The sequence below is a fragment of the Camelus dromedarius genome, chromosome 2 (genome assembly GCF_036321535.1).
Source record: "Camelus dromedarius isolate mCamDro1 chromosome 2, mCamDro1.pat, whole genome shotgun sequence".
NCBI classification, from domain to species: Eukaryota; Metazoa; Chordata; class Mammalia; order Artiodactyla; family Camelidae; genus Camelus; species Camelus dromedarius.
In genome coordinates this window covers 14,069,406-14,091,576 of record NC_087437.1, presented here as the reverse complement: position 1 = coordinate 14,091,576, position 22,171 = coordinate 14,069,406, and the positions used below count along the sequence as shown (strand labels likewise).

Below are 22,171 nucleotides of genomic sequence, written 5' to 3'. Positions count from 1 at the left end.
CTTAGGCAATGAGGGAGAGTGATCTGAGAGCGGGTGAATGCAGCCGAAAAGGATAGAGGGCAGTAGAGTCTCGTGACACAAAATTCAAACCTGGGGAGACGGGTTTAGACAGGAGGAAGGTCAGAGAGCCTGGAAGTGGCAATGAATATCAAGAAAAACACAGACTCCAACGCCAGGCCCACGGGATGAGTGATGTGGGGAAAACATCTATCACGTAAGAGGCCTACAAGGGAAATAGACCCTCTTGGAACATTCAGGTTTTAGTCAGAGAGAGAAGGTGAAGGGTCCATTCAGAGAAGAGACTGAAGCAGTATGTGATTATGCTACCGAAAGACCATGAGTTCCAGGGGTCATGGTGGAAAGGTGTCAGGAGTTGGGGCGCAGGGACGGGTAGGGAGAGCAAGACTAAATAGGAACTATGCAGGGAATTAGAACACAGTAGGCAAGTGGTGACGTGGGAATATGGGACTTCTTTTTTGATGACATAAACAGAGGTAAAGAATATAATGACCCCAATCCTGGTAGTCTCAAGTCAGCAGTGCTGTGAGTGATGGAAGGTAGGAAGGGTTAGATGTTTGGAACTGGGGAAAGGCAGTCTCACACCAAGTGCTCTGGGCTCACATTTTTTTTTTTTCAAATGATGCCAATTTGAAAACAGCTTTGTGTTCTGCCCTGAATAGCACTTTCCACTTATTTATTATATGGATAAAGTGATCCTGTATTATTTTCTTTCTCTGTATATATTCAAGTATTCAAAATGTCTATAACTTTAAATATATTAAAATATAATAATGTAGTTAATATATTACTTATTTAAATAATATTTGATATAATTTACTATTGTAGGTTATATTATTTATAATAAGTAATATATTAAATAGCAGCTCAAATAATGATTTTTTAAAGACTCACTGAACTGACTTCCTACAAATTAGAGTCCTTCAAACTTCCTGACTCTGTGGAACGTACTATATTGTGTTTTGGTCAGCTCAGTCTATTTTTGCAGTCACAGTTCCCGAAGAGGCAGCCTGGTGGGATGAACCACCCAGAATGGTTCCGGTTCTCTGGTTCACTATGACAATGGTGGGGTTTTGGACCCTCTCCATCTCTTTCTACTGATGTTAAATTCTTCCTCCTCAGTAATCTGCTTCTTAACCAGCCACTTGTTGATTCCATTGCACTTGTAAAGAATCTTCTATTTGATTTCATCTTTGATTCTGCTTGGACATGTCTCCTCTTCTACCGTGGCCTTACTGTTGACTACACAGGATCAGAGCAAATTCTTAGGGTATATTTTGCCTTTCTGCTTCTCATCTCCAACTTTGTATTTTTAAGTCTCTTGGACCGTATACTCGATGTTTTCCATGCTCAAACACCATGACATTAGTCTTTTAATCTTCTCTTTTCTTGATTTCTTATCTACAGCAAATACATTTGAGATGCTGTTGGCATCAGTATTAAAAGTTACTTCAGTTTGTGCAAATCCAAAGGGTGCTGTAGGGATGCCTGTGACTTGAAACTTGCCAAGCTGGTTGTTATCCTTCATACCCTTCATGAATTGCCCCCTTGGTTTCATAAACCCAAATGAGATCACCAGGCTGATTGTCAAAGTAGATGTGAAGGTCTAAGTCTGCTTGGTATGAACTGTTGTATTGCACTTAATCAGAATAGTCACGACTCCACCAATGGTTTCAAAACTGAAGGAAAGGGGGTGATATCAAAGAGCAGCAAATTCTGAATATTTTCAAATTTATCTCTAGACAAGGGACAAGATGATTACCTACATAGCTGCAAACATGTGTAATACCTATATCAAGATTGATGCTTTTTAAAAATGTCTTGCTGTTGAAAAAAATCTTAAGAATTTATAAGTTTCTGAATTTTGGAGATTCAGATAGAGCCACCCACTAGGATGATGTCATGGGTCTGAGACTTGTCTAGCATGATGTGAGGAAAGGATTTTTAAAAAATCTTCTCTATGGACAAATTCAGTTAACCTTCTAGCTCTGCTACTCTGGAAATGGGATAGGTGGCCTATCAGCTATGTTTCCAAGCAACATTACTTACAGTAAAAATAACATCTGTTTGATAAACTGCCTCTGAACTTATAGGAAGGCCTGTAAACGAACTGTAAATATCTGGTAGGATACTTTGGGCTTAGCTTTGGGTTTCCCTGAGTGTAAAGGGAAGTGCTTGCACCTGGTCATGTCCCTTGCTAGGACCCTCGAAGCTGTGCCCAGAGGACTGTTACTAGAGGTGATGGCTTCTGTGGAGCATGAAGCTTCTAAGACAGGGTGGCACCCATACTTACCCATTGTGGTTTCGATCCTTCAAACCTGAGCTGTCACCAGTGGGACACAGGAGTCATGGGTAGATCCTGGACTGCTATGTGGATTACTGTGAGGACCTTGCTAAAGAAACTCATTTGATGTTGCCTTGGTGACATACTCTACCTCCTTTCATCCTGTGCTTCTAAGTGAACCAATGTTGAGGGTGGCCTCTTAGGGTCTTGTGAGATTGATTGTCTAGTCAAAGTCTTCTCCAACCAAAAGTGTGTTCATAACTGTATACTTATATTCAAAGATTCCATCTTTGTAATTAAGGTGGAACAAATCAAAAGTGCTACCTCTTTGGTTGTAAATCAACACTTTTTTTTTTTTTTTAGCACCAAATGTCTTGTCCAAGTCCTAACCAATAATTACCATTACCAACCAATAATTGGCCCATTGATGATTCTTACCATATTGATACCATCAATAGGTTCCAGACTATGGAGGCCTGTTGCTTGGAGTGGTTAAATTTAGTTACTACTGTGTTCACAGTACACAGTGTTGGTGATAATCTTCCCAAGGTTGGCTTCTGGGGGTTTTTGTTTGTTTTATCTTTCTGTGTTTGTTAGAACCATGGTAGATACTTAGAGGAGATGCTTTTAGTTTAGTGTGGCTTTGTTTGTTTTAGATAAAATTCATGTTACATAAAATTCAGAATTTTAACTATTTTTTAAGTGTACAATTTAGTAGTTCTTATTCACAGTGTTGTACACTATCACCACTATCTAATTCCAGAACATTTCCGTCACTCAAAAAGAAACCCTTACTTCCCAGTGCGCCCTTCCTCCCATCCTCTAGATGCCACTAATCTACTTTCTGTCACTATGGATTTACATATTCTGGACATTACATAGAGATAGAATCACATAATATATGGCCTTTTGTGACTGGCTTTTTTCACTTGGCATAATGTTTTCAAAGTCCATCCATGTTGTAGCCTGTATCAGAACTTCATTTCTTTCATGGCTGAGTGATACTCTATTGTATGGCTATACCACATTTTGTTTACCATTCATCTGTCAGCAGACGTTTGGCTTGTTTTCACTTTGTGGTTGTTGTAAGTAGTGCTGCTACGAACATCTTTGTATACATTTTATATGAACATCTTTGGTTCTCTTGGATATATATCTCTAGGAGTGGAATTGCTGGGTTATACGTAATTGTATCTTCATTGAGAAGCTGTTAGTTTTTCCTTTATATTCCGTCTGGGCCATTTATCATCATAAAAGGCCAGGGCTTCGTATATGACTGCATCATCAAAAATGCGTCCAATCAGACACTTGGCATCAAAAAAAAATGCTTTTGTAAGTTTCATTGCAGCTTGACTCCTTGGAGCATCACAGATAAATTGTCCCATGTCGAGACAGACAACATAGCTGGAGATGGTCCCATTTTCTGACCATTGGCAATGATCTCCACTTTCCTATACTAAAAGGCACCTATACAGGATTAGATGATGCCAAGATTGGTGCTCTTTGATATGATTGCTCAGGAGGATGGGTCTGGCTTTTAGGAGAAACATAGAAACCCTAGAGCTACTGTTTCATTCAGTCTGGACTGCCTTGTTCTTTACAGGTGGAGGCTGGAGGCCTAGGGAGAAACTTTTTCCAAAAAATGTTTTGTCTCTTTCCCCTGTTAGGGATTAGTTCTTGTGTTTATTTAGTTTAAGGCGTCTCTTTCATACTGTTGAATTCTTTAAATGTTGGATAATTCAAAACTATCCACATTATAAATGTAGGTATAGACTGAATAGTTTTGGTAGCTGGAGTGTATTTCATTGGTCCACGTGAGAAATTCTGTTCACGGGGCAGGAAAGTCAGTGTCCTGGTGTCTGTGAGTCACCTGGGGTACTGTTGTACTTCATGGTCCAGATGTCCACTCCAGGACCTTGCTTGTCAGAATTCTCATTGTAGACAGCAGTACTTGGGTGCTAAACCTTGGTGACGCATATGAGGTTCTCTCTCCAACAGCAGATCAGAGGACACTAACCCTGCGGTTTCAACATGTTTAATTAATTTTTGGACTGATCATCTTCTGTCTCTTCTCCAGTGTTTATTTACTTAGATCTAGGCATTGTTCTAGGGGGTACTTCTGATAAAACTCATGATTTGCAGGCATAGAATGAAGTCCTCTCTTCTACCTATATGGATTACAGATTCTCCATCTGCCACCGTGTTACCATCTGCTATATATCACCCAAAAACTCATGTTCTGAGCTGCTGATAGCATCCTTCTTGACTTTCCAGCATTGAAATGGATTTATTTTCATTTTGTGTTTCTTCTGACATTTCAGCAGGATTTGGGGAAGAAAGAAAATATATCTTTGTGATTCTCTTTTATCTAGATCAGGACAGTCCAATCCAACCTTTTATCTCCAAAAAGGCTCTCAAGCATATGTACTCAGAAAAAAACCACCTGGTTCACTTCTTCCTAAAGCACACCAGGTATGGTATACAATGCAATGATAAATTGCTGACAAATAAATGCATTTTATACACACAAAAACAATTTAAATAGCTTTAAAAAATCATCTCATGATTATTAAATATAGAAATGCATTTTATTTCTTAGATAAAAATTTCACTAGAATTGTACCCTTTTTTGTTTTTAAAAAGGATTTGAGGTAGAAATCTAAGGCTGTCTTTAGGCTATTAATATTGAGCAATATCCAGTCCTCTTGTGGGTTTGATTCCTTCCTATACGATTGGCTAGAATACAGTTACCTGGTGAATATTTTCATTGCTACTCATTTATAGATGTTTTTTACTTTGGTTAAATTATGTTTTTAAAAGCACATTATTATATCTTATAACAATATATACTTACTGAATTACTTTAATATATCTGCTATGATAATCCCTTGATCTTTTGATGATAAAAAGAAATATTTGAGTAATTATTTAATAGAATTTCTAAATATTAGACAGTGACAACTTTGAAAACTTGTTAAAAATTGAGTCTTTCTGTTTTCAGAAAACAAATATTATCTATGGATTTTTAGGAGAGGACAGAAATCAAAGTCTTGGAGAACATTAAAAGCATGATGCATATTTAGGGTGTTATTACGATCATGTATAAGAGGTGCTTCCCAGGCCAAACTGACTGGGGAAGGGCCATTGAGAGGTGGGTTTAATATCACAGTCATGGAAAATGCAGATTCTGACCTTCTTGGTCCCTTATCATATTCCCACAAACATGGGTCCTGAGTGATAAGGCTGTACATCTGTCCTGGCTGAGAGGTTCTTCTCCTATGTTATTTGGGCTGCTGCTTCAGTACCAGCTTACTTCGCATTGCCTCCTTTCCCAGTAGTTATCTTCTGCTCCACAGCAGTCCTGCCTTGGAGACAAGTACCTCCATTGATCTCAAGAAGGAGTGGGTGCATTTCCCTTCTACCAGCACCCACTGCCCCCCTCCCCAGCACCCTGTAGCTGAACGTGCCCAGAGTGTTGGAATAGAGGCTTGTCTGAGCCCCCTTGGGAGACAGGAGAGAGACAGACAAACAGAATGAGAGTGCACACAATAGTGAGCCAGTGATCAGAGAACTGATCAGAAAAAGATGTTTTATGATGGTATCTGTGAAATATTCTGGTCAGGAACTGTTGCCTTCATATTATTAGAGCCAGGAATAAGCCCCATGTGTGTGCCTATCCTTTTAGCCAATTCAATTATCGATATTTAGTGCTGGCCTAATTTATAATTGTAATAATTGCACTAAGACTACTTTTAAGAAACATATTAAGGGAATTATTATCCTCTGGGTTATTTGTTAATACTGTTTTAAAATTGATTTTTAGCCTTAATGTTAGTTCACAAGTAATTTTTAAATTTCTGTATTTCTTATTTTTAATAATCGATCATCCTTTTGTAGATTGATAGAGAATTTAAAGTCCAGAAAGCTTTGTTTTCAACTGGATTCCCTGTTCCCAAACCTTTATTGTACTGCAGTGATGCTTCTCTCATTGGAACAGAATTTTATGTGATGGAACATGTGCAGGTAAATTAACACTTAATAGCATTTTTTGTTGCTTTTATTTTAAATTATGGAATTAGATGTTACTAAATGATAGTTTATTAGTCCACATTTTAGGTAATTAGCTTTGCAAGGGCTTAAACTATTTTTCCCTTTCTTTCTATTTTTTTTTTTTTTTTACATAAAACAACAGAAATGTATTCTCTCAGTTTTGGAGGCTAGAAGTTTGAAGTCAAGGTGTCAGCAAGATTGATTTTTTTATGGGAGTTTTTTTTTTCTTTAAAAAACTTTTTAAATTGTAATATAGTTGATATACAAATAATGTATAATTTACATAGTGATTCATAATTTTTAAAAGTTATGCTCCATTTTTAGTTATTATATAATCTTGGCTATATTCCCTATATTGTATTAAACTTTCATTTTGGGGACTGCTGAAGTAGACAACGAACAAATTTATTTATTAGAGTGTATTGACTTATTCTTAAATTTTACTCTAGGTGTCAGTAAAGAGCTATACGTAATAGCAATAACCTAAGAGTCCAGATAGTAGGAGGAAAAAACTACCCCAAAAAGAGAAATCAATCCATTAACAACACTAAATCCAAATTATTTTAAGATTTTTTTTGGAAAATGTTACTTGAGAATAGTTTTTGTCCTTTAAGTTCATCTTGGTGTATCCTTGTCCTTTCCCTTTGGCATCATACTCTCATGTTAAATGTTCCACAAATGAATGTTTTTCTAGTACATTCTACAAAGTATTGGTTTCAGTTTTAAAACTGTATCCTGATATTTTTTATAGGCAACAGGGAATGATGAAACAGCAAATAACTAATATGAAAAGATTTTGTTTAAAATTATCTGTTGTAATTGCTTCCTTCCATAGGGCCGAATTTTTCGTGATTTCACAGTTCCTGGAGTTAGCCCAGCAGAACGCTCAGCCATATATGTGGCCATGGTGGAAACCTTGGCTCAGTTACATTCCCTGAATATACAGTCATTGCAGCTGGAAGGATATGGTAGAGGTGCTGGGTACTGCAAAAGACAGGTAATGCATTCATACAAAGAGCTCCTTTTCTCAAGTTCTTGGACATAATATACATTATTAGTCAAAATCAAAACCTGTTATTTTATGCTTTTATGAAACTTGGCCAACTTTTGATATCAACCTTCAGATTGACTTGTTTTAAACATAAAATAATTTTTATTGAAGTATAGTCAGTTACAATATCAATTTCTGATGTACAGCATAATGTTTCAGTCATACATGTACATACATATATTTGTTTTCATATTCTTTTTCATTATAGGTTACTATAGTTTAGATTAGATTTTGCTCAGCAAAAGCTTCTGTAACTGACAGCATGTACATAAATGCAAATTTAAAGGTGTTTCTAACTCTTCACTTAATTTATCAATATATTTTCTATAGTTTTCCCTTTTAAATAAGTTTAACAGATATATATTAAGCATGAATGTATGTTTAATATGTACTGACTACTATGTTAAATATCATGAAATAAGTTCTTCTCCTAAAGAAACTAGTAGTCATTTTTGAGACACCTATACATGAATCTCATTTACATGAAACTTGAAAATAGTATAAAAGGGTATTTAATCTGGTAGTAAATTGTCTGGTGCTCATCATGACAGCTGTTCCATTCAGAGGGTAGATATGAATATGCCTTTCCTTAGGTGGGGAAAGCTTCCTGGGAAAGATAGGTCTTGTACTGTGTATTTAAGGAAGGATAAAATCCCAGCTATATGAGGCTGTTTCCCTTTGTATGTATGTCTTTTTGAGGGAGTTGAAGGGAGAGAGAAGGGAACTAAGGTTTAAAGAATACTCGCTATATGCCAGGCCCCACACTAGGTGCATGCGGGTCTACTCTCTGTTTAATCTTTGTGACAACCCTAAGACATAGATATTATTACTTCCATTTTGCAGATGAGGAAACTGAGGCCTTCAGGTATTAAGTAATATAAACATAAGTGGCTTAGACTTAATTTAAACCCAACTCTTATGATTCCAAAGATGAAGATCTATACTGCATTAAATTGAACAGATACCTTAAAAAGTGGAGGGTTATAAACTGATAAATAATATTATCTCAATTGATGGAGGACTTTGAGAATAGGTTGACTTGTTTGCATTTGATTCTAAGAACAATGAAAAATCTCTGCACTCTTCATATCTGTAATATATTTAGAAGATTCTATGGATTATAAGAAAGGGTATTAAAATGAAAAGTAAAAATCTCCCTTCTTCTAGCCTTTGTATTCCATTTTTCAGGGATTACTTGTTTCTTGTGACCCTTCCAGAAATTTTCTATGTCTATTTTTTTGGTATCTATGTGTGTTTGTGCATGTTCTTTGTTTTCCTTCCACAAAATAATTGCCTGATAAAGACTAGAACCCCCATCTTTTGATTCCTAGTATTTTTTTTCCTGATTAAAATCTAGGTAAATAAAATGGGACTAGATGGAAGAGAGATTTAAATGTTGAAGTTTCTAGGCTGATATGAATGTTTTAGGCTAATATGAGTATCATTTACAGGCATTTGTCTTGAGCCTTTAGGACTAAAACCAAATTTGATACAATTAAATTTTGTTTTGATTTTAGAATTGCTGGATCTTACGTTCTACTTTCAGCTCTGTCATTTTTCTTATTTATATATCTTTAGGTATCAACCTGGACAAAGCAGTATCAAGCTGCAGCTCATCAGGACATCCCTGCCATGAGCCAGCTATCTGACTGGCTAATGAGAAACTTGCCAGATAATGACAATGAAGAAAATTTGATTCATGGAGATTTCAAGCTAGATAACATAGTTTTCCACCCTAAAGAGGTACCATAAGCCATATTTACAATAAATTGAGTACATCTGATTTGTGATACAAGTACTGTATGGCTGTTGCCCCAGAGCACCCAGCTCATCCCCACTCTTTCCTTACATTCAGGACTATCTTCAGTGCTCAAAACTTAGAAATGAGTCCTGCAGATTTTTTGGAATACGGAGCTGCCTTTCTTTAAGGCTGGGTCTAATCCTGAGTGTTGTTGGATTTACTACTTAACAGGGATTTGGGAATTTAAATGCATGTCACTGTTTTCTTCAAAGAAGTTTTTCAACTACTGAAAATATTTAGCGTACCCATATGTTCTTGCTTGTTCTTCTGGTTCATTTTCATTTGTTTTCCCTATCATATGAAAAATTTTTAACTTGATTATTATAAGCTCAGGAAAGACAGAATTCCAAAAGAATTCTTTTGAACCTTCAGAAGAATTTGTATGAGGTTAATATAATCTTGCTCTGTGTAAATGTGAACAGTGTAATCTTTAAAAAGAGTGCAAACAAGTCAAAACTGTAACCCTCCTCCACTGAGCACAGTGAGGTCTAGGATTGGAGGAGTGCGGTGGGAACGAGGAAAGTACTTCGGTTCTGTCCTTACCTGCATCCCTTCGGGTCAGACACTTGGCATTAGTATTCTGACATTGATGTGAAAGATTTATAGTTTCCTGAATCCTCCTCCTTAGGGGAGAATTTTCTGGGTTGATTAGTTTTCTCAGATTGCTAAGATGTTTTAAGGCAGGAAGAGCTGCTGTAAATTCATGTGCTAAGTTTCTGGGTTTCATGTTCTTTCCTTATAGGAAAAGAACAAGAGAAAGATAGCATTATAAATTTCATTGTTGTCATAATTCAAAATAGTACTATATCAATAGAAAGTTCAAGTATAATATAAAAGCATATGAGCACATTCACCATCAAGACAGGAAATTTTTCATAGGAAAGTCAATTTGGATATTTAAATTATTTATATGTAATTATACGTGTGTGTGTAACCTTTTATGAATGGCATGGATGAATTCTGAATTCTAACTTTGTTACAGAGTAGGGAAATTAAAGATTGCTAATTTATAACCTGAAAAAATTATAAAAGCTTGTACCTTAAAACAGCAAGATCTGGCCTATGTTTGATCTATGTATCATTTGATTCATTCATATTTTAGGATGTTTGATACTTTGAATAAGCCAGTGTTCTTTATGTGTTCTATAACTGAAGTACTTTTCCATTCATTACTTAAACAAGGAAGGAAAAATTCAGACCTAAATCTTCTTAGTTATGTGTTGTCTACCAAGATGTTTCATATTTTAGGATGAGTCATAATATGCTGAAAGTAATGTCAAACTGTAGTAAGTACCAAATAGTTATTTCCTTTTTATATTTAATCTCATCTTAGAAAACTATTTTTTTTAGGATTAAAGTTGCCAAACGGGTATCATCTTCCTTAAGCTCTGTCGTGGCAATGCTAGTTTGTTACATACATCATGATAGTTTAGTGTTTTAGGGCTATATAGTAGCTAGTAAGATGTCCTCTACTTTCCATCTAGTAATCCTATAATTGTTAGTTAAATCAAATGTAATCAATGTCTGCCTCCTATAAATATTGTAGCTAATTTTTTATGGAAGTAACATACAGTTGACAGAATACAAATCAACTAGCATTTATTCATTTACCAACTATGTGCTCTGAAGCATGGGGTTAGAAGGCAATACAGCTCTTAATGAGGTCAAAATATAGATGGAGAGAAAAGATACTCAGGTAATAGCGTAGAATAATATGTACCCAAGTGCTAAATTATATTATACAAAGTGAATTATGAGAGCAGTCAAAAAGGGAAAGAGACCCACTGGCATTAAGAGCTGTCAAACTTCAGAATTTCATTCTAGCCTAAAGTCTATTTTTCCCATCTCATCCTTAAGATTTTGTAAGTAGGAAATTAGACTATGTTTCTTTTTTCATGAAGACACTCTACAAATGGGAAAGTCAGTCCCTGGATTATAGTGAGTGTATGTGTGTGTATGTGCTCAACTGTGTATATTCCTAGGGATATGATTGAAAGCTTTTTATTTTTTCTTTGAAGATAAAGATTATGTCTTTATTTTTTTTCTTACCTTTGCCTCTAGACTCTATATGTTAGATGTTCAATACACGAGGACCTTCTAGACTATGAGTGCATAACACAGTAAATGCATCTTGTTTAGGTAGCAGGTGGTTACATGTTTCTGATGAATCTATGTTAAAAGAATTGGTTTTAGTTTATTACTAAGTAACTATTTCCATTTCATTTATTTATGCTTAATTTTTATTCTCTAGAAGTATGACTTTAAAGCAATTTATTTAACCCTCTCTGTGCCTGTTTTTATTTTAACTTTTTATTTTGAAATTATTAAAGACTCTCAACAGGTTGTCAAAATAGTACCTAAGGGCCTGTGTACCCATCAGCCATGTTCCCCAAATAGATCTCACACAGCTCTAGTACATTATCAAAGCCAGGAAATTGACATTGTTTGCCTTTTGTATTGAGGAAAAAACTCCAAATTTCAGAGTTCCCAGAAGCCTAAAATGAAGTAATTTATATGAAGCAACTAGCTGGTATCTGGCACAGCTGGTGCCCCACTTACTTTAATTTTCTTCTTCTTTTCTATTCTTTCCTTCTCTTTTCATATTCTACTTTTCTAAGACTGCCTATCAAGCTCTATTCTTTAGAAAAATATGAAGATAAAAGTAAATCTTTACTTTTTAGTAAATACGTACTAAAACTTAAACAGTGGTTATCAGGGATGGATTATAGAAGACTTATAAGTTGTACATTTCTGTAATGTTCAAGGTTTGAGGTTTCGATTTTTAAAAAAAGTTTTTTTGTGGGGGAGGTAATTACTTATTTTTTAATTTTTATTTAATTTTAATTTTTTTAATTTAACTGGAGATACTGGGGATCAAACCCATAACCTTGTGTATGCTAAGCGTGCACTCTACCACTGAGCTATACCCTCCCCCCTATTGTTTTGGGTTTTTTTTTCAAAGAACAGCATGTTTGTTTTTTGTTTTGTTTTGTGTTTTTTTGTCATCAGAAGACACAACAATTAAGAAAGAGCACAAAACAATTTTACATATAAACCATCTAGGAATGTGTATGGCAAACCAGTTAAGAATTACTAAAGGGAAAAACAAGACTAAAACATATTACTCAGTTTCGCAGCCCCTAGTTATTTTTTCGTAACTGATATGTAAAGTATTTGAAGCATGTTTGAGCAAGTGTTGCAATAGTGCAACATGCCCCCTGAAATGTTGAAAAGAAATCCAGTTTTCCTGGAAAATATCATTAATTTTCTAAATATAAATCTTACCCATCTGGCAGAGAAATATTTAAGATTTTAGAGTTTAAAGTGCATATTGCCATTTCAATTTGAAAGATAAATACATTTAATTAGGAACAGATAAACCCATAGATATTTCATCTGCACTCATTTATTAGTAGTCAGATGTATTTAAGATAAATATAAGTACACTGGTTCTTCTGAAGTCATCTGCCTTGCAGCCTTTTGTATGTTCTTAGGAAGAAAAAAATGATTCGATATGCAAAAAAAACCCTTGTACTTTTAATGGCTTTTTCTTTTTAATTTCCCCCATTGTTTCTAAGATGAGCATTAGGTAGCTCTTCTTGGATGAATTTTAGTAGTTTTCTGGTAACATCTTTAGGATTTTCTACTTACAGTGTCATGTCATCTGCAAACAGTGACAGTTTTACTACTTCTTTTCCAATTTAAGGTCTCTTTTATTTCCTTTTATTCTCTGACTCCTGTGGCTAGGACTTCCAAAACTGTGTTGAATAAAAGTGGCGAAAATGAGCATCCTTGTCTTGTTCCTGTTCTTAGAGGAAGTACTTTCAGCTTTTCACCACTGAATATGATGTTAGTTGTGGGTTTGTCATTTGTAGTCTTTACTATGTTGAGCTATGTTCCCTCTATGCCCACTTTCTGGAGAGTTTTTATCATAAATGGATGTTGAATTTTATCAAAAGCTTTTAATGCATCTGTTGAGATGATCATATAATTTTTGTCCTTCAGTATGTTAATGCGGTGCATCGCATTGATTGATTTGCAGATATTGAAAAGTCCTGGCATCCCTGGGGTAAACCCCACTTTATTACGGTGTATGATCTTTTTAATGTATTGTTGGAGCTGGTTTGCTAGTAATGTGTTGAGGATTTTTGCATCTAGGTTCATCAGTGATAGTGGCTTGTAATTTTGTTTTTTTGTATGATATCTTTGTCTGGCTTGGGTATCAGGGTGATGATGGCCTCATAGAATGAGTTCAGAAGTATTCCTTCCTCTACAATTTTTTGGAATAGTTTCAGAAGGATAAGCATTAACTTTTCTCTAAATGTTTGGTAGAATTTCCCTGTGAAGCCATGTGGTCCTGGACTTCTGTCTGTTGGGAGTTTTTAAATTACTAATTCAATTTCATACTGGTAATTGGTCTGGTCATATTTTCTGTTTCTTCCTGGTTCAGTCTTGGGAGATTGTACATTTCTAAGCATTTGTCCATTTTACTAAGTTGTCCGTTTTATTGGCATATAGTTGTTGTAGTAGTCTCTCACGACTCTTTGTATCTCTGTGGTGTCAGTTGTAACTTCTCATTTTCTGTTTCTCATTTTATTGATTTGAACCCTCTCCCTTTTTTTTTCTTGATGAGTCTGACTAAAATTTTATCAATTTTTCTTATCTTTTCAGAGAACCGGCTTTTAGCTTCACTGATCTTTTCTTGGTTTTTTTTAGTCTCTATTTCATTTATTTCTGTTCTGATCTTTATGATTTCTTTCCTTCTAGTAACTTTGGGATTTGTTTGTTTTTCTTTCTCTAGTTGCTTTACATGTAAGTTTAGGTCGTTTTTTTGAGATTTTTCTTGTTCCTGAGGTAAGCTTGTATCACTAAAAACCTCCCTCTTAGTATTGCTTTTGCTGCATCCCATAGGTTTTGGATTATCTTGTTTTTGTTTCCATTTATCTCCAGGTATTTTTTTATTTCCTCTTTGATTTCTTCAGTGACCCATTGGTTGTTTAGCATATTGTTTAGCCTTCATGTGTTTGTGGGTTTTGCAATTTTTTTTCTTGTAGTTGGTTTCTAGTCTCATAGTGTTGTGGTTGGAAAAGAAGCTTAATATGATTTCAGTTTTCTTACATTTACTGAGGATTCATTTGTGGCCCAGCATGAGATCTGTCCTGGAGAATGTTCCATATGCGCTTGAAAAGAACGTGTATTCTGCTGCTTTCGGATGGAATGCTCTATATATGTATCAATTAAGTCCGTTTGGTCTGATGTGTTATTTAAGGCCTGTGTTTCCTTATTGATTTTCTGTCTGGATGATCCGTCCATTGACGTAAGTGGGATGTTAAAGTCTCTTGCTATTATTGTGTTACTGTCAATTTCTCCCTTTATGTCCATTAATATTTGCTTTATATATTGAGGTGCTCCTATGTTGGGTGCATATATATTTATAATTGTTATATATTCTTCTTGCATTGATCCCTTGAGCATTATGTAGTGTCCTTTTAACAGTCTTTATTTTGAAATCTATTTTGTCTGATTTATGTATTGTTACTGAAGCTTTCTTTTGATTTCCATTTGTATGAAATAACTTTTTTCCATCTTTTCACTTTCAGTCTGTATTTGTCTTTAGACATAAAATGAGTCTCTAATAGGCAGCAAATATTCAGGTCTTATTTTTTATCCATCCACAGTTACTCTGTGTCTTTCGATTGGAGCATTTTGTCCATTTACATTTAAGATAATTATCAATATGTATGTTCTTTTTGCCATTTTGTTAATTGTTTTGAGATTGTTTTTGTAGGTCTCTTTTTTTTCTTTTCTTCTTTTTTCTCTTCTCTTGTGATTTGTTGATTACCTTTAGTATTATGTTTGGATTCTTTTTTCTTTTTTGTATATATATATATCTATTATAGATTTTCAGTTTGTGGTTACCATGAAGTTTCTATATAGGAGTCTATATGTATACATGATTGTTTTAAGTTGCTGATCTGTTAATTTCAAATGCATTCTAAAAACCTTGCATTTGTACTCTCCTCATGATTACTGTTTATGATAACATATTTTACATCTAATTGTTTTATGTACCCTTTAACTGCTTATTGTGGATGTGGATGATTTTACTGCTTTTGTTTTTTAACCTTCCTACTAGCTTTGTACGTGGATGATTTCCTACTTTACTGTATGTTTACCCTTTCGAATGAACTTTTCATTTTGTAATTTTCGTGTTTCTAGTTACAGCCATTTCTTTTTTTTTAATTAGAGAAGTTCCTTCAGCATTTCTTGTAAAGCTGGTTTGGTGGTGCTGAACTCTTAGTTTTCGCTTATCTGTAAAGCTTTTAATCTCCTCATGAAAGCCCATCAAGAGCCTTGTTGGGTGGAGTATTCATAGTAGCAGGGTATTTCCCTTTCATCACTTTAAATGTATCACGCCACTCCCTTCTGGCCTGCAGGGTTTCTGCTGAAAAAATCAGCTGATAGCCTTTTGGGCATTCCCTGGTATGTTATTTGTTGCCTTTCCCTTGCTGCTTTTAATATTCTCTCTTTGTCTTTGATTTAGCCATTTTGGTTACAGTGTGTCGTGGTGTATTTCTCTTTAAGTTAATCCTGTACGGCACTCTACACTTACCGCTTGGATATCTGTTTCTTTTCCCCAGTGGCCTTTCAGCTATTATGTCTTCAAATATGTTCTCAACCCCTTCTCTCTCTCTCCGCCTTCTGGGACCTTTATATTGCAGATGTTAGTGCCCTTGATGTTGTCCCAGAGGTCTCTTAAACTGTCCTTATTTCTTTTCATTCTTTTTCCTTTTTTACTGTTCAGAATCATTATCTTCATTACTCTGTCTTTCAACTCACTGATCTGTTCCTCTGTATCATTTAGTCTATCATTGATTTCTTCTAGTATATTTTTTTATTTCATTTACTGTATTCTTCATTGTTGTTTGGTTGCTCTTTATATTTTCTGATTCTGTTAAAAACTTCTAACATCCCACTCCTCCACATCCATTCTCCTCCTGAGTTTTTTTTTATTATCTATATGGTCACTAGCCTGAAGTATTTTTTGGGTTGATCGCCTATCTCCAGGCACTACCTAGTTACTTAGTCCTTCTTCTGGGGTTTGGCTGGTTCCTTTGTCAGGAACGTGTTCCTCTGTTGCCTCATTTTGCCTATGTTGCTGTTTATATTGTTATGTATCTGTTACATTAGTTATGTTTTCCAACCTTGGAAAAGTGACCTTCTGTAGGAGACGTCCTATGCATCCCAGCAGCACATTTCTCTCATCACTCAAGCTATGTGCTCTCAGGGTTTCCCCTAAGAGGAACATGGGTCCTTCTGTTGTGGCAATCTGACTGTGAGGGCAGACTGGTAGGATTGGTTGCCCCCTGGTTTCATTGGTTGCCAGCCCTGCCTTGTGTGGAGGCTGCCAGCTGCTGGTTGGTAGGCTGGCTCACAAAGCAGCTAACTAAAGAAACCTAGGGGACCTCAAAGGTAGTGCTGGCTCACTACTGGGCAAATTCAGGGTCCAAAAGACTCCAGGGGTTGTTGCCCACTCACTAATGGGTGAAGCAAGGTCCTGGGGTTAGTACTGGACTACTGGTAGGCCAAGAAGGTCCTGGGGTCTGGTTGCATGGCCCAGGGGACCCAGAGATGGTGCCACATCACAGGTGACAGGGTGGGTTCCTAACAGAATTAGGTACAGGGTCTGGGGTGTCCTGAAGCTTGTATTGGCCTATTAGTGGACAAGCCTGGGGCTCAGCTGGTTCCAGGGCAGCATCTCGCCTGCTGGTAGGGAGACTGAATATGCAAGTTGCAGGATTGTGGTTTTCTTGCATCTTGTGTCTGCCCATGGTGGGTAGATCTGAGTCCTGGGCCCCCTGGTGGACAGGGCCATCTTCAGAGATAACTGTTGGTTCAGGGTGTCTCAAGGCAGCCTGTCTGCTGATAGGTGGGGTTGTGTCCCCACCCAGTTAGTTGCTTGGCATAAGGTGTCCCAGCATTGGCACCTACAGGCTGTTGGGCCAGGACAGGTCTGGGTACTGGGGCTAAGAAGTTGGAGGGAGGATTCCACAATAGTGCCCACCAGCACCAGAGTCCATGTGATAGAAGGAGCTGCCAAGAATAGCCGCCACCAGTCTATGTCCCCGTGGTGAGCTCTAGTTGTTTCCTGCCTCTCTGGGAGACTCTTCAAGACCAGCAAATAGGTCTGACTTAGACTCCTGTCAAATTACTGCTTTTACCCAGGGTCCTGAAATGTGTGAGATTTTGTGTGCATCCTTTTAGAGTGAAGTCTTTTATTTCTACCAGTCCTCTGGGACTCCTGAAATTAAACCCCACTGGCCTTCAAAGCCAAATGCTCTAAGGGTTCAAATTCCCAGTACAGCACCCCCAGGCTGGGGAGCCTGACATAAGGCTCAGACCTCTCACTCCTTTGGGGGAACTTCTTCAATGTAATTATTCTCCAGTTTGTGGTCACCCACCCAGGGGTATGGGACCTGACTATATTGTGATTCCACCCATTCTTCCCATCCAACTGTGGTTCCTTCTTTATGTGTTCAGTTGTAGAAGATCTTTTCTTGTAGGTTCTGGTCTTTTTCATTGTTGTTGATTCGGCAAATAGTTGTGATTTTGGTGTGCTCGTGAGAGGAGATGAGCTCATGGTCTTTCTACTCTGCCATCTTGGCCAATCTCACCAACAAAATTGATACTCTTGAGCAGCTGTTTTGCTTTGTTTTAAAGTACAGTTGATTTACAGTATTATGTTATTTCACATTCACAACATAGTGATTCAATATTTTTGTAGATTATATTCCATTATAGGTTATTATAAGATACTGGGTATAGTTTTTCTTGTGCTATACAATGTATCCTTGTTGCTTATCTATTTTATATATGGTAGTTTGTATCTGTTAATCTCATACCCTTAATTTGTCCCTCCCTTTAGTAACCACAAGTTTGTTTTCTGTATCTTTGAGTCTGTTTTCCTTTTGCGTATACATTATTCTGTACTATTTTTTAGATTCTACATTTAAGTGATATCATACAATATTTGTCTTTCTCTGCCTAACTTCACTAAGTATAATATTCTTTATGTCTAGCCATGTTGCTGCAAATGGCAGTATTTCACTCTTTTTTTATGGTTGAGTAATATACCGTTGTATATATACCACATCTTCTTCATCTAATCAATTGTTGATGGGCACCTGGAGGCAACCCAAGTGCAGCTGGTTTATTTTACTCTACATGCACTATAAACATTGTGACTTGTCATGCTTCACACTTTATTCTGTCCTTAGAAAAATCAGAGCAAATTCTGCTGTCAACACTAACAACTATATATAACCTATGACATTTAATTTTAGGTAATAACCTTACTCCCAGCTTTATCTTTTTGTTTAAAATTATTATCTTTTTCCCTGCCCTCTTCACCTACTGTTTGTCCTGTTGGATTGCATTTGTTTCTTTTGTTTTGAAAAGGTAATATACATACATATTAATAAAATTCAGTAGGGCAAAAAGCATACATAGAAAATAAAACTCAATGTAGAAGATAATCAAAATGAAAAGCTTTTTCAGAAAAACTGTCATAAATCATTTTATTAATAAGTTCTTTAGCACCAAAGTGAACTAGTAAATGTCCATCTCATCCACTAGGAGTTATGCTGAGCTTTTACAGCTCTATACACAAATAGGCATACAAAGGGTTCTAATAAATTATTGCTAATTAGCATATACTAATTGATATAATTTAATGAACCATTGTTTTTTCTCACTGGCTGTTGTTTTATAGCTTTGTGTAATTACTGAAAAAATATTTCAGACATCTTAAAACTTTACTCCAGAGAAAATTCCCAATTTTCACTGAAACAATTGTAAACATTTATAGCATAATTAAGTGTATCATCTTCTTTTCTTTGGATGTTAAGAGCATAGAAATAAACAGAATGCTATAGAGAAAAATACATCCAATCTTTTTTTAAGCAAATTTAACAAATCTAGCAAGTATGGTAACTTATAATAATATGATCTAACCACAACCATAGAAGGTCTTATGAAGTCAAATCATGGAGGAAGGAGTGATCGCTTTTTCCCAAAGTCACAATGGTAAATTTTTTATTTCCTGCTATATTCCAGACTCTGTACTTACTCACTGAATAAATACATTTTAGCCACCTGCTGTGTGCCAGGTACTCTGCTAGATACTGGTGAACAAAATGGACTTTCTGTCTGCCCTTATTTAATTTTCACACAATTCTATGCAGCTGCAAAAATTGAAAATTAGGTTAACTAGTGTGTCCACTATTGCACAGCCAGTAAATGTCCACCATTTGGGATTTGAATACTAGTCTGTGTGATTTTGAAGTCCACGTTTTTCCATAAAGCTACAATAATGTGTACAAGTGTGCAAGAGTGGCAAGGGAGTGCAAACACAAGGTTATATAGAGGCATGAAACCCAATAATTTGTACTGCCCAGATGAGCTCGGCTGTTTTATCTGGTTTAGATAATCTTGTCTAGATCATTGCTGCAGCCTCCTCACTGTCCCCTCTGCAGTCTATTCAAAACATCGCAGCTACAGTGACCTTAACAACGAGTCCTATCATGTCACTGCTCCATTCAGAACCCTCTCGATGGAGCATCTCCTCCCACATCCCATCCCTCCTGCCTCAGTACCTTGAAGTAACCATAACCATTGCTATCGGTTTGGTGTATATTCTTTCAACCTTGAGTGTGCATTTACAACCTTTATATTTAAACAGAAATAGTACCATACTCTACGTATTATTCTGCAAATTACCTTTTCCTCTAGTATTTGCAATTGAATGTCCTGAGTTATTAACTTAAAGATATATATTCCCTTGATACATATTGCGACAAAATAGAATGAGGAAAGCTTTCTGTGTTATTAGTTCCAAATTACATGACACTTATCATGTTGCTATATAATGGATTTTATATTCATAAAACAAATGGCATCTTTTATAACGATTATATTTTTGTACCTACAGCATGAAATAACTTACTTTAAAAATTACTATGGCCATAGGAGTGTAGTGTCTATGTGTATGTCTATGTAAGATTCATCACCAGAGCATAGCTTCGTAAATTATAAGTAATTATTAGAATTTCTTCTCTACCATAGTTACTCCTAGTTGAAAAGTTTCAACTGATTTTGCCTCCTTTCATTAGTAAACATGTTAAGGCTGTGTAAAGTAAAATGCAAAACTGACAGCTGGTAATGGAACCGGGGCACTCGGCTCTACTCCTTCAAGGCTATTAAAATTAGTTATTTGAAAAGTGAAGTGTGCCACTGTGGGAAAAGACTGCAAACTGCAGGTTTAGATTTACTTTTGATGGAAACTATGGCTTTTGCTATATTCTGTTTCATTTATTTCCTTATTTTAGATTTAATATATTAAAATCTTTTCATTTTTAATTACAGTCTCGCGTTATAGCTGTACTGGATTGGGAGCTTTCGACCATTGGTCATCCTTTGTCAGACTTGGCTCATTTCTCCCTCTTGTACTTTTGGCCAAGGACAATTCCAATGATAAATCAAAGTTCTTATTGGAAAGAAAACATAGGTATGAAACATAATGTTGCCTAAATTACTATTAATATAAAATTATCTTTATTTTTCTTCATAATTAAAAAATAGGATTATATTATAATCTTGCATAAATATCTTTGATTTGTTTCTTGAAATGTTTCTAAATCATTTTATTCTTTATTGAGTTTTTTGAATATAGCATTCCACTTTTACTAATTTATGACAAAATATAATCATTTACATATAATGTTCTTTTGGAAATCAACATTTAGAACATATCTTGTTATGTGGATTAATGGTTGTTATATTCAGTTTTATATACATATGTAATATTATAATATTTTGATGTATTCACCATGATTTTTCTATTAAAGTTTAGAGTATGTGCTGCTTTTACAGGGGTACCATCAATGGAAGAACTGATTTCAATATATTGCCGCTGTAGGGGAATTAATTCTAATCTTCCTAACTGGAATTTCTTTCTTGCCCTTTCATATTTTAAAATGGCTGGAATAGCACAGGTAATTAATTTTTATAACATATGTTTCACCATTATTTATTGATGTACTGTTGACAATATTTTCTTGTCTTTGGGGGTTTTATATTCTTCATTCTGAAGTCAATTTGTCTTTTATAGTGACAAATACCAGACATGGGTAAAATATAAATCCAGAGTTTACAGAATAGAAATTTGGCAAGGGAAAAAGTTGAGTATTAAAGTGTGTTACCACATTTTGGTATAATAAACCAAAAAGATGGAGTAAAGGAGAAAAACAATGAGAAAGAGAAAAGCATGTGAGAATTGGTTATTTCCTGAATACACAATGTAAGAAAGAGCTAAAATCTTTTAATGATGTCTGAGTCAGACTATAAAACCATTTATTAACCAGGGCTAATGATGAGGAAAGAATTATATTTGTATTTCCCAAAGCCTAGCACAGTATCTAGCATATAGTAGTCTCTTATTATGTTTTTTGAGTGAATAGATAGATAAATAAACTTGTCCATTTTCCATTTTCTAATAATGTGATAGTTACGTGATAAATTTTGAGAGGAAATTGAGCATAAATTCAGTTTTTTAAATTTACAGTGTAAGCAAGTGCTTTCTTCACTATAATAACTCGGTTTCCTTTTACTTTGAATCTTAGGAGTTTAAGAAATCGAGATGCTTAATCAGGGGCAAGGAGTTAGGGCTTGGGTGAAGAACAAGTAAATGAGAGATTTTAGAAATAAAAAAGAATGGGAAAAAAAGAATTAAGGAAAATTACGGTTATTTTTCCGTGTCCTCAGAGATCATACTATCCTCAAATAACTGAAATGTCTTCTAGGAAATAGTTGTGTTGCATCTCATCCTGTAGTTTAGAATCATGTTGATTGGATGGGTTTCTCAAAACAGGGTTTGTGGTACGTTTCTATGTCTGCCAGTTTCCACAAA

General features: G+C 35.5%; 1 protein-coding gene and 1 pseudogene across 2 annotated transcripts in view; one reads left to right on the top strand and one right to left on the bottom strand.

Moving 5' to 3' along the window:
* ACAD11 (acyl-CoA dehydrogenase family member 11) overlaps positions 1–22,171 on the top strand; it is an 81,729-nt gene that overhangs the window by 5,460 nt on the left and 54,098 nt on the right. For both annotated transcript variants that reach the window (XM_010987821.3, XM_010987820.3), the window contains exons 2-7: positions 4,675–4,774; positions 6,200–6,325; positions 7,188–7,349; positions 8,982–9,146; positions 20,629–20,770; positions 21,136–21,257. In XM_010987821.3, coding sequence (XP_010986123.2) covers positions 4,675–4,774; positions 6,200–6,325; positions 7,188–7,349; positions 8,982–9,146; positions 20,629–20,770; positions 21,136–21,257 — 817 coding nt within the window. The remainder of the gene's footprint in view (positions 1–4,674; positions 4,775–6,199; positions 6,326–7,187; positions 7,350–8,981; positions 9,147–20,628; positions 20,771–21,135; positions 21,258–22,171) is intronic.
* LOC135318796 (heat shock cognate 71 kDa protein-like) lies at positions 1,266–1,758 on the bottom strand (annotated as a pseudogene).